The sequence below is a fragment of the Elaeis guineensis genome, chromosome 13 (assembly GCF_000442705.2).
Source record: "Elaeis guineensis isolate ETL-2024a chromosome 13, EG11, whole genome shotgun sequence".
NCBI classification, from domain to species: Eukaryota; Viridiplantae; Streptophyta; class Magnoliopsida; order Arecales; family Arecaceae; genus Elaeis; species Elaeis guineensis.
Genome location: NC_026005.2, coordinates 60,008,846 through 60,024,365, shown reverse-complemented (window position 1 = coordinate 60,024,365; position 15,520 = coordinate 60,008,846). Strand labels below are relative to the sequence as shown.

Below are 15,520 nucleotides of genomic sequence, written 5' to 3'. Positions count from 1 at the left end.
GACGAAGGCAAATGGTAAAGTAGGCGCCCTCCTAAAACTTCTATTCCACCTATTGAGGCATGTGCTCTGTCCTTCACCCACGCAAATGAATCACATGGATTGCTGCCCACCCAAAAAAAGGGGGAAAAGAAAAGAAGGAAAAGAAAAAGAAAAAAAAAATATACCACATGGATCATGTTATTCTCTGCCTCCATGGAGCCCATTCCACTAGCTAGCTAAAGAAAGGAAGAAAGGTCACCAATAAATTATTCGTTAAGCCGATGATAAAAAATTTCAAATCTTCTGCATGGCACTGTGAAGATGCAAGTGAAAGAGATTAAGAGAGAATCTTCATCTATTCACTCTTTTGTTAATAAATAAAATGTTACATTTGACTTATGCTTGAGCACACGGAACAACATTCATCTTCCGTGGGCCTCTTCCAATTTTTGATGCTATTCAACCTCTACTATTTTTTTTTTCCGGATGACAGACCCAATTCATTATTACAATTATCAAACAGCACTCGCCAACTGGTAGCTAGTAGAAGGTTTCCTCATCCCTGTCCTTATTAATATGAGGGTTCTATTTAATAGTGCTTTACAGCTACCATTCTTCTTCGCAAGTGACCTAGACCTACTTTGCTGGTCATAATAGGAGCATTGTTCAAACGTGGGGTCCATTTGATGGTAACCACCTAGTCAATTCCTCCTCCTCCTCCTCTCTCTCTCTCTCTCCCCACATAGAATAATTAATCAGGTAGATGGATTGACATATACAATTGGATCCAAAACTAAGGCTTAAGCTTTTAAGTTATATTGATCCTGACTTATATACAAGGATGAAAGTGGTATGAATAATATTCGTTTTGATTCATTTTCATATTCGAGGCAATTCAGATATAAATATAAATTTAAAAATTCGACTAACATCTATATGCATATTTATATCCGTTAGAGAAAAATGGATATGGATGTGGATATGGATATAGATAGATAACTATCCGATCCATATCCGAATATCCGAATTCACTTATAACTCTATATAATTTAAAATAATATTTATTAATTTTTTTAAAATATATATAACTATATAAATATATTATTAATTTGATTTATCATCTATTTAGTAATATCTTCAATTCTAAAGTCATAAAATTTAATTATCCAACTTATATCTATAATTATATCCATACTTTTCATATCTGAATCGTATCCATATCTATTTAAAATAAATTTAAAAATAAATTTTTATATCTAAATAATATCTATATTCATATTTGCATTCGTCAGATAAAATAAATATGAATATAAATATATTGATATCCGATCCAATTTCAGTCTCATCTGTATATCAAAGCTTTCTCTTGATTGGATTCAAATTTTTCTATTTTTTTCAAACACCTGAGCTGGCCGAGCCGGGTCACGACGTCCATGATGTGCCGAGTAGGTGCAACAAGTAGGCTTAATGGACCAAGGAACTAGATTTAAGTGTAAACAAAGAGGATAACTCCTAGGTTCGAACGGTAACACATTACAGTAAAGTACAGTTTTGGAGAATAGGCTCTTGAGTCGGATTGATATGATACACACAAGAGCGAAAAATTGATTGGATAGAAATGGATTGGACTAGAGAGGTGGTTAAATTGACCGTACGTTAAGGATCATAAATGAGATTTAGTTGTACATAGAGTAATTAGTGAAATGTAAATGGATTGACCTAAATAGTTAGATTGACAACCTAACAACTTAAATTTTAAAGTATATTGGATTGTGACTTGCGTATCAAAGCCTTTGTTTTAGTTGGACTCGAATTATTCTATTATCTCAAGCATGATCTCTCGCTCCATCCTTGATTAATTTTTTTTCTTTTTCAGGTGCATGCATCCTCGATTATATTCTATCCTGAGGAGAAGCATCCATCAATGGAAGGAGATTTAGTCATTGACCCAAACATCCCCTCATGCGTTAAGATGAGGGAGATTAGTCATTGACCCAAACATCCTTTCACAAGTTGAGGTGGGGCAGGGCAGTAGCACAACGCCCCACATGATGCATAGGATCATGACAGGTGGAACCGAAGGCTGAGGGGGCCCCAAGTACATGACAAGGGCGATCCCACCACCCATCAAAACAGAAAAATGTCATCAAATCTGAAGAGAAAGTTTGAGTACAACTACAAGCATAAAAATAATGAAACTTTGCGAGAAACCTTCCCGACTCCCTTAATTAGACCAACAAGTGAGATGTTTGGGTGGCCCTCCTGCTGGATATTACTTTTCAAGAGTTTTTAATCTCTTTGGATAAGCTACGCTGGATCGCTGTTTGACCATCCTCTCCCAATTTTAAGCTCGTTGAATTAAAATATAAATTTTAGATATATTTAATTCAAATTTATAATTAAAATTAAAATTAAAATAAAATTTAAATATTAAGAAAAAATAAAATTTTGATTTTGAACGTTCAGAACTCTTCTAATCAAATGGATAGATTAAGAGCCATATATTTCTATTTTCATTTTAGGATTTGACTCTTCCGATCAAATATACCCTCCATATTTTTTTTTCATCCATACAAGTACTTGAAATCACCAAAAATTTCGGTTTTAGAACCGGGAATATGACCCTTATGAGCTGGCCAATCACATCTGATTGATTTGATCCGGATAAACATGGACCCACAGGTCAATTTGGGTTCCTCATGTAGGGTCCCATTCTGAAATCACGCTAGAAGAGCCTGGCAACATAATATCTAATCTAGATAGAATTGGTCAAATATAACCAAAGAAAGGTAGTTCAGGGCATTAATTCTATCTCCACAAACTCTAGACACAAGATCCAATTTAAATCTTATTTCTCCTTTTGTTCCTTTGATTTGTAGGCAGGATCCATAGACAATTTTGCCCTATACACCAACACTACTAAAGGCAAACTTGAGTCTATGACTGTAATACAACCATAAATTTTTTTTTCTTTGGTAGAACCATAAAAATATTTTGCTAGCAAGCTGGCTGGCTGGCTTCTTACAGAACAGAAACATATGAAGGAGGGCTATAATATATTGAAGTCATAGGAATAGGATTTGGATCTATCCAAGCAAAGATCCATGGTTAAAAGGTTAGCAAAATGATTCCATAAAATGATTAGATCACAGTACTTTCTAGACTTTTGGGTATTCTTTGGTGACGTCGGATTTTCTTAATCTCTGTAAAATATTTAAGTCCTCTAAGCTCTGCACCATCATTAACATATTCATAATCTCACATTAAACTAATCCACAAAGAGTCAGATGAAGCTAGCAAGGGCGGCTAGAAAGTGAAAAGGATATCTATCATAAATAAAGGGAGCAAAATAAAATATTCCTGGAAGAGGAGGGTTAAGTGAACCAAATCAAATAACAGAGGATTGTTTTGAAAAAAAGAAATGAGGAGAGAAAGGTAGAGGAAAGAGATGGAGAAATACAAAACATGGGTCAATCAGCATGATGATGGAGAAGTGTGGGAAAAAAAAACTGCCGGCTTTTTGGTTGTATCCGGTTCCTTGCAGTGCTGCTGCTATCTTCATCACCTTTGCATGAGGATTAATTGAATTATAATAATTTGGTCCTAAGAGGACATTTTGGTAAATAAAAGTTTGTAGTACGGTGGGTATATTTGGTCCATAGATTTAGAAGGAGGTGGTGAGGGGAAGTCGCAGAGAATCTTTGGATAAAAAGACGAAAATGGCCCTCAATGCATGAAATGGGCCTTTTGGCTTTCGACCGCCTTTGCTCACGTACGAAAGAGAGCCTTCTTTATACGGACAAAATGACATCTATATCCTCATCACATACCGAGGGTGTTTTCGACATTTTATCTGATGCTGGTCCTAAGTCTGAACAAAGTGCTGGGCAGGCACATAATGCACATGGTTACATGAAGGGAAGGAATGTCAGATTGATTTTTTTTTTTTTTTTTTTTTAAACTGAGAGAAGAGAAGGAAGGCTGTTTTCTTAGATATAGATTTTTGACATGCACCATTTAAGAACCTAACCTAAATGGATTACTAAATAGAGAGATGTGATCATCGGTCTCAATTTATTGATCAATTAAATAATTTGATACAAACACACTGGCTTAAGATTATCTAGAACTTGATATTGATTTATAGGAATATGTGATGTGAAATGGATGGTTGAGATCCCATCATCTGATTAAATTTTAAATTGGAAAGATCAAATGAGACTAAATTTATTAGATTTGGGGGTCTTAATTTTTTATCTTTTTTTCTAGCTTGGGACATCAGCAAGTCCAACTAATTGATAATGAATGCGCGATGATTTTTTTATTCTAGTCATAGAATTATTTTCTTTAATTATCTAAGAGGAAACACAAAGAAAAGGATATCCATCAAGAGGGCATTTGGTTGGGGAGAATGGGGGTCTGGAATCGAAATCAGAATGGGTGACTTCCATTCCAACCGTTTGGTTGGAAGGAGTCCCATTCCGATTCCGATTTCAGGATAGAATGAAAATGGCTCAATCTATATAAAACTCAATCTCTACTCTCCTTTATGGATTCAAATTTTCATTCCAATTTTGATTCCAATTTCGATTTCGGTCACGAACCAAACACTTCGGAGGATTTGACTATTCTGATTCTGATTCCAAGACATTCCGATTTTTATTTCTATTTCGATTTCAGTTACGAACCAAACACCTCCTACAAGGAGACTAGAAAGTTCATATAAAGTAAGATCCATTAATTGTTAGCTTAAGGGTAGGATAATTAAAGAAATTTTATTCAAAGATGAGCATTCATATAGGTTTTTGCATTATATTAGTCAAACATGTACAACTACATGCATGGATCATGTTTAGCAAGATTTCTATTGGTCACAAGCTTGCAAACCACATTATGCTAAGAAGTTGAATGTAGTTGACCTTGCCTAATGTGTTTTGCATGACCTAAGTGGTTAATAAGAAAAATATCTATTGAATTTTGGAGTCACATAAATCAAAGAGCGGTGCTATCTAACTAGTCAAATTGGTAGGCTTTTCTTGACAAGTTAGGACACCATTAAGCTTTAGTCAACAAAGAAAAAATATCTATAACAACAAATAAGAGTTTTTCTCCTTCTCTAAAATGGGAGAGCGGAACTTATATAGGAAACAATACTCAAATAGCATTCATTAGTTATTACTTAAATTTTCCTTTTGAGAACTATGAAGAGCTAAAATTCTATGAAAATCAAGTGATGATAGGATTTGAACTTAGATTAGTGGTTATTTATGCTGCATCTTAACTCATAAGGGCACCTAAGCGACACATGCATAGTTGACTACATGGCAAGACTAGGATCGAACAATAATGATGAGGTTGGTAGTAAACATCCTAATGATAATTAAGGCCAAAGCAACAAGCACCATATGGGAAAGCTAACCGAGTTAGCCTGGAGATATATTAACATAGGACATCATTCTATGGACTGAATAAAAAAGGCGATAGACATTCAGGATAATGAACTATTTGCAAGTAGGCTGAATGGAGACCGATCATGATAGATTTGAGGCTAATCGAGCATGATTGGATGAAAATTCTTTGGTAGGTGATAAGGATGTTGTTGTTATGATAAAATGGATAGTGGAAGATAGTTAGCACAAGTACCAAAACTATTAGAAGAAGTGGAAGCCAAATATGGATTATTATTGCTAAAGAAAGTGGTTATTATACTGCTCATTATATTATATAAATAAGAAGATATATTCTAAGAGGAAGAACCTTCTGCCAGTCAAATAATTAGTTATTATTGTTATATGTAATTCATCATTGCTTTTATCTTTTAAATTTCTTATTCTTTATTACCTAGTTTAACTCTAATTTATCCTTGATGGTAGTGTAGAAGCTATAGCTCCAGCTACATCCTACTTTTTTCTCTTCCATCTAAATGATATTATAGTAGTAAAAATTTTTGAAGGTCAAGGCATCTAAACTCATGGTACTCTTTATTTTTCTTATTTTCTTTTTAGCTATCGATCTCTGATGGCCAGCTTGTACAATTATCCAAGCCAACCATAGACTTGTTATTCCACATCTCTGACTCTAAAGGAAGATGTTAGAATAAATCTTTTATAACTTTACCAGCTAAGTTAGTTGGTACACTATTAATTAAAATTTGACTATAATAAAACTATATTTCATTTTCATGAAGATAGTTATATATTTTCTTTTATATGAATAACAAATTACTTTTTTTTTTTAATTTTAAGATAAGATGATCTCTTCTAGCTAAACTTCAGAACCTTCTATCGATGAGTGGAAATTGGGAGGGGTTGGGTTGGGTTAAAAATATATCAAATTAGATGTGGATCGGATTAGAAAATTTTAAACCTAAATTCAACTTGTTTATTAAATAGTTCAGAATTTGAAATATGAACCCGATATATTCAATAAATAGTTAACATAATTCAACCTGTTTGAACTATTCAAGGAATAATATTGGACTAGTTAACCTAATTGGCCCAACCTATTTATCCTTATGCTAGACACAAACTTAGCCAGAAAATAAAAATTAAGAAAGATCTTATAATTCCTCCAAATATCTTCAAAATTACATAGAAGTGGAAAAAAAAAAGAGAATAAATCTCGCTTATTCAAGAACCAATCAAGATCCTAATTTTTTTAAAAAAAAATCAAAACTAAAATACCCTACATTGTAAGAACTTCTTCATCATGATTTTAATAAACTGAGCCCAATCGCTCGACATAATCATCATCATAAAAAAAATTAAAAAAAAAGAAGCTTAAGATTTCTCCAATCTAGACTAGCTAAAATTAGAATAATTGAATACAGCAAAGAAAAGATTCAAATTTCTCCGATCCAAATTAGTTGAGCCAAAAACAAAAAGAAAAAGAGGAAGAGGAGGCATCATAGCTACATCCAAGAATCAAGAATTCAAAATTATAACTAGATCTGCCTCCTCCTTCTTGATGGGGGTATCATGGTGCTGGAGGATCTCAAGCTCAGCAAGGCAAGCAACACGAGCCCCAACTAATACTGATGAAGAGAACTCAAAGACACAAATCCTTGCATAAGCAAACCAAAGAGACATCTAATCCTTTTCTCTGGAACAAATTGTAGTAGAAAGATAGGTTCTGATGAATGCAACAAGAACCAAACCATTGCATTGGGTAATTCATCATAATTTAGTTAAATCCCAAGAGAAATTAAAAAGCAATTTGATTTGAAGATGAACTAGATTGAGATGCTCTAGCAAAGATGCAGAGACTAGAGAGAAGATGTGGAAACCGAGAGGCTTTAGAAGGAGTCTTTGATGGTCAAAGCTAGGGCCTGCTCTCTCTTAAGAGATCCATTTCTCAAAGACTTCATATGGTTTCCACCATTGAAAATTCTAGCGAGAGAGAGAGGAGAGGACTAAACCCTAGTTCGATCAACCAAGTTAAGATGAAGCAAGAGGGGGCATGGAAGGGATGGAAGGAGAGGGAGAAGTAAAGGAGTCTGCTTGCCCTCTACTCTACTCCGGATTCGAGATGATCAAGAGGCAAGAGAAGTTACCGGCTCAGCTCTTGATTGATGAGGGAAGGGAGCACTCAGAAATCCTAAAGAGTACTCTGATCTCTAAACACAAGATTGGGAGAGCATCATTTGGCACTCGAGATTTGGAAGAGATCGAAAAGTCCAAGACTCGAGAGGTGAACAGCGATCAGATCAATCCAAGCATCTAGCCCTATCATGATTTAAACGGTATACAAATAATCAATTAAACAAGTTACTTGATCTAACTAAGTCTAAATATTAAATAAGTCAGATATCTAAAATCTAAATTCAATCTAAATATTAAATAAGTTATCTATTTACAATCCAAAATTATTTAATCTAAACTCAAATTCGCTTACAGAAGATTGAACATGAATGTGCCAAATGACATAGCAGAAGTCCAGTTGGGTGCAATGCAACAGCGAGACATGACCATTCAGTTAATACTTCAACAAACTGATAACATCCAAATGATATGTTTATTATGTTAACCAGTGGCCTGCCGGGCAAACAGACAATTAGCAGACAATTAATTTCAGGGTCAATTGAGGACAGCATATGGTTGTAATAACATCTAAAGGTTGGTGTCACAAAAGCAGCCTGCTTACATCACCAACCCAACCTTCTGTTACAACCCTCCTGATCTCAATTAATCCACATTAATTAAGCAGTTGGCTGCTAATAGCAGTCCCACCCACGTGTCAGCCAGCAATCCAACATACAAGCTGTTTCCTTCTCTGTACCACCCACCGAAAACTCCCACAAATCCCAAAATGACATCTCTGTCCTCCATTTTTTAATTGAAAAAGTCATTAAAGTCTACCACTACACGACAAAATAGCGAGGTCGCCACTTAGCCTGCCTTCCTCTCGGACAGATGCCAAGTGCTCCAGCGTTCCGCATCTGTTGACACGTGGACGGATGTTATCGCTCCATCACCCGCTAACGGACGCCAGTACACCGTAACCCCTGGTTCCCACCTTCCCCCGGTCCTAACCCGAGTTAACGTCACCCTTCCTTTTTCTCTCTCTGTCTCTTTCTATCTCCTTGTCGCTTTATTTGTTCTCTCTCTCTCTCTCTCCTCTCTCTCTCTCTCTCTCTGTACTGAGATATCTCGCAGCCGCCCAAGAAGAAGACCGTCTCTCTTTCTTTCTCTCCAGTTCTCGCCGGTTGGCCAAAGGCCGAAGCCTCGATTTTGGTAGCGTTTCGTATCGGGATAAGCGTTTCGGACGCCTTCACAAGGAAGAGCGAGCGGAAAAGTGAGCGCGATTTTGGCGTGGGAGCGAAGCTAAGCTGGATTCCCGGATCGGAAATGTCCGCTATCTAAGGGATGATACGGGGCTTTTCCGACACCGCTCCGATCTTTCGGATGCCGGTAAAAGAAGCGCGGGGCCCGATCTAGGCGGCGGCTGGTTCTGGTTCAGGTTCCCGCCGTAGCGGCCGAGCTCGGCGGCGGCGGCGCCGGCTAGGTGGACCGGTGGTTGGGAGCGAGGGCCAGTTCGTGGGGTGGATTTGGTTGGGAACAGTGATCGAAGACTAGTAGCTGGTAAAACTTTTTGCTTTTGGTCTGTTTCTTTTTTTGTGGTGCTTTTTTTTTTTTTTCTTTGGAAGCTCGAATCGAAGCTAGAAAGCTCTAGATATCAGCTGAGAGTACAGGGCGATGCCTGTGGAATTGGAGAATTCCTCCGTGATGACCTTCTCCAACTCGGGCTCCGGCGAGGCTAGCGTCTCCTCCGGCCAGCAGCAGGCACCACCTCCTCCTCCGCCACCAGCCAAGAAGAAGCGCAATCTCCCTGGAATGCCAGGTAAAACTCCATAGCAAGCTCAAAACTAGAAACCATGAGCGACTAAGGATCTCTCTCTAATCTAAAGATTGGATTTTTATTTTTTATGTGTTTTCGTTGGTTTTTGTGGGAGTTTAGATCCGGATGCTGAGGTGATAGCACTGTCGCCGAAGACGCTAATGGCGACGAATAGGTTTGTGTGCGAGATCTGCAACAAAGGGTTCCAGAGGGACCAGAATCTCCAGCTGCATCGAAGGGGGCATAACCTGCCATGGAAGCTGAGGCAGAGGACGGGGAAGGAGGCGAGGAAACGGGTGTACGTTTGCCCGGAGCCAAGCTGTGTCCACCACGACCCCTCGCGGGCGCTCGGCGACCTCACCGGCATTAAGAAGCACTTCTGCCGGAAGCACGGCGAGAAGAAGTGGAAGTGCGACAAGTGCTCGAAGAAATACGCCGTTCAGTCGGACTGGAAGGCCCACTCTAAGACCTGCGGCACCCGCGAGTACCGCTGCGACTGCGGCACCCTCTTCTCCCGGTACTCATCCAGCAGTCTCTTCCTCCCTCCAAAGCTCCCATTTTTAGCCTGTGGAAAGCCATTCGATTCGATTGTTTCTTTGTTTCTCTGAAAGTTTTGTGCTTTTGGGGGGCAGGAGGGATAGCTTTATCACGCACAGGGCGTTCTGCGATGCGCTGGCGGAGGAGAGCGCGAAGTCGCAGACGAACAACACCGCCGCCTCGGCGCCGGCAGCGCCGGAGAACCAGAAGGCGGAGGATGACGGGAAGGCCGCTGCGGCTCCGGCACCGGCACCGGCACCGCCGGCGCCCGAGAAGTCTCTGCCTCCGGCGGCGATGCCTGGGGCGGGGTTATCGCGCCAGCTGGGGGCGCCGCCGGAGCAGCAGCGAGGTCGGTCTCTTCCTTTTGTTTGGATTATTACCTTTAACAACGTTTGTTCCGATTCTAATATGAACTATTCGAGCAATTATTTATTCGAAAGAGAAGAAAGAAAAATCGCTCTTTTTCCGGGTTCGGGATGGGGGAGGTTTCCTTAAGCTTTTGTCGGATTTGCTTCTCGATGCAATAAAAAACGCGTCTTGGGTGGGATCCTGGGCGGTGGTGGTTATAGTATTTTGTCGGTAATGCTCTCCGAGAAGTCCCTTCTTTCGTCGGATGCTATCCAAGTGGAAGAAGAGAAAAGAGGGGGGGAGGGCGCGAGAGAGAGAAGAGGGCAAAGACTAATGAGAGAGGTCTCGATGGAGAGAAAAGGGGGAGGAGGTGGGGATTGGGGCGGTGTTGTGTGCGTGTTTCCTTTCCAAAAGGTCTTTCTCTGATTAGAACTTTCCATCTGCTATCGTTTTCCGGACGGAGCTTTCCATCTCTGCAGTCTCGAAAGAGATGATAAGAATGAGATGGGGGGATGGATCCAAATGAAAAGCAGCTATGGAGATCTCCCCACCACCACCACCACCCACTTCTACTCGGAATTAAAGCATCATTGCTTCTCTTTCTGGTCCCGTCTTTTCTTTCTCTTTCTTTCCCCTTGCTGTAGTGCAAAAAAATTCGATTTTTTTTCTCAAGAAAAGGAGCCAACTTTTTTTCCCTCATTTCGTGCTTTGTCCTCGCAGAACCGGAGAACCCCCCCGCCGGGATGCTGCAATACATGCCTCCGGCACCGCCGCCACCGCCGTCCTCCATCACCATTGGCAGCAACAACAGCAGCGGCACGACGAGCAGCAGTGGGGGAAGTAGCAGCGGCACTAGCACCAGCCTGTTTGCGAGCCTCTTTGCCTCGGCCTCCGCTACCGCCGCGGCGCAGAGCACCACCTTTTCCGACCTCATCGGCGCCATGAGCCGCACCGACCGCTCCCTCGCTACGGAGGCCCCGTCGCTGTGTCTGTCCACTAATGGCCCCGCCTCCCTCTTCTCGCAGCCACCTCAGGAGCGCCGCCCGTTCCTCCCGCCACCGCCACCGCCGTCCCCCCACATGTCCGCCACCGCCTTGCTGCAGAAGGCCGCTCAGATGGGTGCCGCCGCCACAAGCAGCTCCTCCTTCCTCCGTGGCTTTGGACTCGCAACCTCCACCGCCGGGCACCCGGAGGGCCTCAACGACGGTGGCTTTCATTGGCGCCCCCAGCAGCAACAATTGGAGCCGGAACCCACCCCAATTCTGTCAGCTGGGCTCGGCCTTGGCCTTCCCTATGATACCGCCGCAGCCGCAGCCGCCGCCGCCGCCGGGCTGCCGGACCTGATGATGGGCCCACCGCCCTTGTTCGGACCAAAGCCGGCAACTTTGGACTTCCTGGGACTGGGGATGGGACCAGTAGGTGGCGCCGCCACCGGTGGACTATCGGCATTGATCACTTCGATCGGAGGCGGCGGCCTCGACATGGGTTCCGGCGCAGCTGCAGCAGCTTCCGCTGGCCGTTTTGGAGGAGGGAGCTCGCCAGGGAAGGCGTGGGAAGGGGCGGAGAGGAAGCCCAATAGCCCTGCCATTCTGTAGGCATTTGCAATGACCTCCAATGGGTTCTGGTCCTTTTTTTCCCCCTTTATTTCTGCAGCATCTATGGGAATTCAGTTTGCAGTGGGGCAAGTTTTAGAGGCTGGAGATCGACAGACTGAGAACATTCCCTTTTTCTTTGCTAGTTTCTTTCAGTCCTGTTCTTTTTCTTTTGCTAGGAAGGGGCCAAACAGGTTTTGAAGGATTAGAGCTGTTCATTTCTGCCTTTTTTTTACTTCTTAAATAGTTTTTGTATTTTGTTTTATTTTGTTTTGTCGTCTAGATATAAATACATTTTATATAAATATATTTAGTATAGATAGGATATACGTGGCTGGCTGGCCGTGGATTACAGTGGCGTTTTCGTTTTGAACTGAGATGGGAGGTGGACATGACCACCTTTGTATTTAGAGAAACAGGCCAGAATTTGGAGGGAGAGAGAGAGAGAGAGAGAGAGGGGCTTAGGTCCATGTGTTCCTTGGAAACGGCGTTTTCTGTCTTTATGCGTACGTTTCTCTCTCTAATAATTTTGTTATTCTGGGAACTTGGACTTGGGGCTGCATTTATCGCAGGAAACGAGGGTGCACAGATAGCTATGATGGCTGCTGTGGTGAGGCCCATCACTGTGGGAATGGCGACGCTAAGGTGTTCTAATATTTGGTTTCTAAACCATGCTTAAAAGATAGGAGAGCAAGGAACAAAGTAGCCCTTTTCTGGTCACTTGGAAACAGTGAGATAAGGCCAGGGCAAGGAGACACGTGACGTCTAAAACGGAGTAGTTTGTACTCCGGTATAACCTTAAGCACGAGTCTCGGATCTCATTTACCTGTACTGCTAAATTTTTATGCAGTCGCAAGGTGTGAACATGGCTCTTCTGCCTTCTTGCCGTCCTCCAACTCTCATGTCTACGCTGATCCCCGCCTTGGAATGCACCCAGTGGATAAGAAACTCTTGAGGCCTTATCTACGGAAGGGGAGATGACAAAGATGTGGTTGTGGATGGAATGCTGCTAAGATGGAATTAATAGAGGGTGCAGCATCCGAGGTGGTGTGGAAAGCTTTACTCCAGGTCATAAAGAGCTAAACTTTGTTAGTTGATCAGCTCCTCAGCTTCTGAAGTCTTCTTTTTTTAATGGGCGCATCCATTTTAATTGTATCCTTGGGTCCATTGTTAAGGGGGGAAGGAGTATAAGCGGACCTCACAAAAGTGGAAGTGTATATTTCCGAATCCATGCGTAATAGCATGCTTTTGATAGGTTTTGAACTTAGAAGTGCCTATATTTTTTCTTTTTTGGTTAAAAGATGTGCTTATATTGTTATCCACATGCAACATGAACTATATCCACCACTAGATCTAGGCCAGATTAATGAGTCAGATTCATGGACCAGATTAAGGTGAAACATGCGTGGAGTATATCATTTAGATGAAAGTTTAGCACTAGCCGGAACTTTTCAGTCAACTGGAACATAACCATCTGTGGTTTTCTTACATGTTACAGGCGTTCAAGAATGGTGCATAACTTGGATTCCACCGCACATATTATCGATGTGCATCAAGGCAATCATCTTGTGTAGAGCTCTTCTATATGATGTGGGTGGCATTATCAATAATATTGTTATTAGTATGTTCCATCATTAAATTTATTATTTAATGCATAATACATATTAATAATATTTGAAATTTCTTATTTATTATTTTTTAATTATTATATTATATTTAACATATTTGGGAAATTGAGAAAAAAATGGTACAATGCAAATTGCATGGGCCTGATAGTATTAATGTCGATATTAATGATGAAAGTTTATGTTCGGTTATCATTAAATTTATTGCTTAATATGAAATAAAAAATTGATGATCAAAATTTTTTATTATTATAATTTATTATATTATCATATTGTATTTTAAAAATAATTAAAAAATATAAAAAATGGAGTCAATATTTATATTCATGATATTAGTAATAATGACAAGAGTTTCTCCATAAAATTCCGCTTGTGTAGTGCTCTGCTTGTCATGTAGATGCTAATGTTTGATGATGTGGGTATGTTTATGGAGAATGAAAATTTTTCCTCGTCCATCATTAAAGTTTTTGAGTTAAAATGTAAGAGAAATTTAGCTAGCTCTTAAAATTTTTTATTTATTATAATTTATTACTATGCTACGTTGTATTGTGTTATATTGCAAGCATAGTTGGAAATAAAAATCGCGCCCCATACATTCCATTGGATATACTAGTTTTATTATATTACACAGTTCCAAGTTAGAGAAATGGTTATATATATATATATATATATATATATATATATATATATATATATATATATATATATATATATATATATATCAACATGATGTCACTTCGAACAAATAACCTATAATTCATTCACTTTATGGCCTTGGTGTTCAGAACTAGGTCTGCTAGGCTTTTCAAATTAGGGAAATCGGTGTCAAAATCCTCTATGCAATCTCTTAATAAAGTTATGAATAATAATCAAATAATAATTGAGGTTTAACTAACGATGGAAAAGGGATGCTGCTATAGGCTAGTTGCCTAAAAACATGCACCATGTTCTAAGAATTATTAATTAAATTACTATTATATGATTCGACCACGAAAAGGACATAGCCAAAGACATGGATATTAAAAGATGGAGAGGATTTGCTTGCAAAATTTCATTTGCATACCTGAAGTACGGCTATGAACATGGAGGAAACATCCTACTCCCAAATTTCATCCAAAAGTTCTAAAATAGAACCTTTGAGGGCTTCAAAGAATGTGATCACTAACACTTTATAAGCTCCTTTTTTAATCAAAGAGAGCCCTCAAAAACTAAACTAAACTAACCTAAAGACATTTATAAATGAAATCATCAAGGTCCCATGTATGATATAACAAGCATATAATAGTTCTTAAACTAATCCATGAAGTCATGGACTACACCTGGACTTGATGAAATAAATAATTCTTCCAGGTACTGCTACCATGTGCACCGCCTAATCACTGCCTATTAATAACAACAACATAGAGAGGATACGTCACTATGGGACGTGTCTCATTGCACGAAATGCATAGGAAACTCATGGGCCAATCCTGGTGGCCGGTCTAGCATTAGGAGTTACGTGAGGTGTACTGGATTAGCGATAAAGGAAGAGGTGGGGCTCCGTGCCTCTCTATGTACTCGCTCTTTCACATAATTAATGTTATGTCTGTGTCGTTGATGTACTAGAGAGGGGCATCCACGAGAGGCCTATGGAAATGGCAGCGGAAGAACCCGAGCTTTTACCACGGCGCGGAAAGCCAAGGTATGAAGCCTTTTGATGGTAAGCATAATTTCAGCACGCAAATAGCAAGGAAATTAGTGGGGGATACTTCGGTCGTACGCGCTATCACTTGCAGGCTTCCGAGAAATAAGCAGCATTTTAAGACCTGTGGTTCGACTGGGTTCACCCTGAGATTGATTCCAATTTTGCAAATTCTGAGATTTTATCATTGCCTTGTTCCGCATGGTTCAATTGGTACTTAGTGGAGGATTGTTCATTGATGAAGAAGTTAAACTTATTTTTGTATGATGAAAATAGAGAAATTAGATAATTTTATTTTCATGTGGATCCGGCTAGAATTTGTGGGTTATGGAATTGAAATTTTATTTGATATCTAATATTTTATTTTTATACCGACTCTTATTAGGATTTTAAAATTGTTTATATAAATCTATTGTGATGTT

General features: G+C 39.9%; 1 protein-coding gene across 3 annotated transcripts; it reads left to right on the top strand.

Annotated features, from left to right (window-relative positions):
• Nucleotides 1-8,581: 8,581 nt before the first annotated feature.
• On the top strand, nucleotides 8,582-12,117 carry LOC105060971 (uncharacterized). Of its 3 annotated transcripts, none has more exons than XM_010944878.4 (5): nucleotides 8,582-9,059; nucleotides 9,158-9,318; nucleotides 9,436-9,832; nucleotides 9,948-10,201; nucleotides 10,921-12,117. In XM_010944878.4, the coding sequence occupies exons 2-5, from the start codon at nucleotides 9,174-9,176 to the stop codon at nucleotides 11,793-11,795; spliced, it is 1,671 nt and encodes a 556-aa protein (XP_010943180.1). In that variant the 5' UTR covers nucleotides 8,582-9,059; nucleotides 9,158-9,173; the 3' UTR covers nucleotides 11,796-12,117. The 3 variants fall into 3 exon arrangements, with proteins under 3 accessions (XP_010943180.1, XP_019701497.1, XP_073103418.1); XM_019845938.3 differs by having other exon boundaries at nucleotides 8,583-9,059; nucleotides 9,170-9,318; XM_073247317.1 differs by having other exon boundaries at nucleotides 8,583-9,318.
• Nucleotides 12,118-15,520: the final 3,403 nt, after the last annotated feature.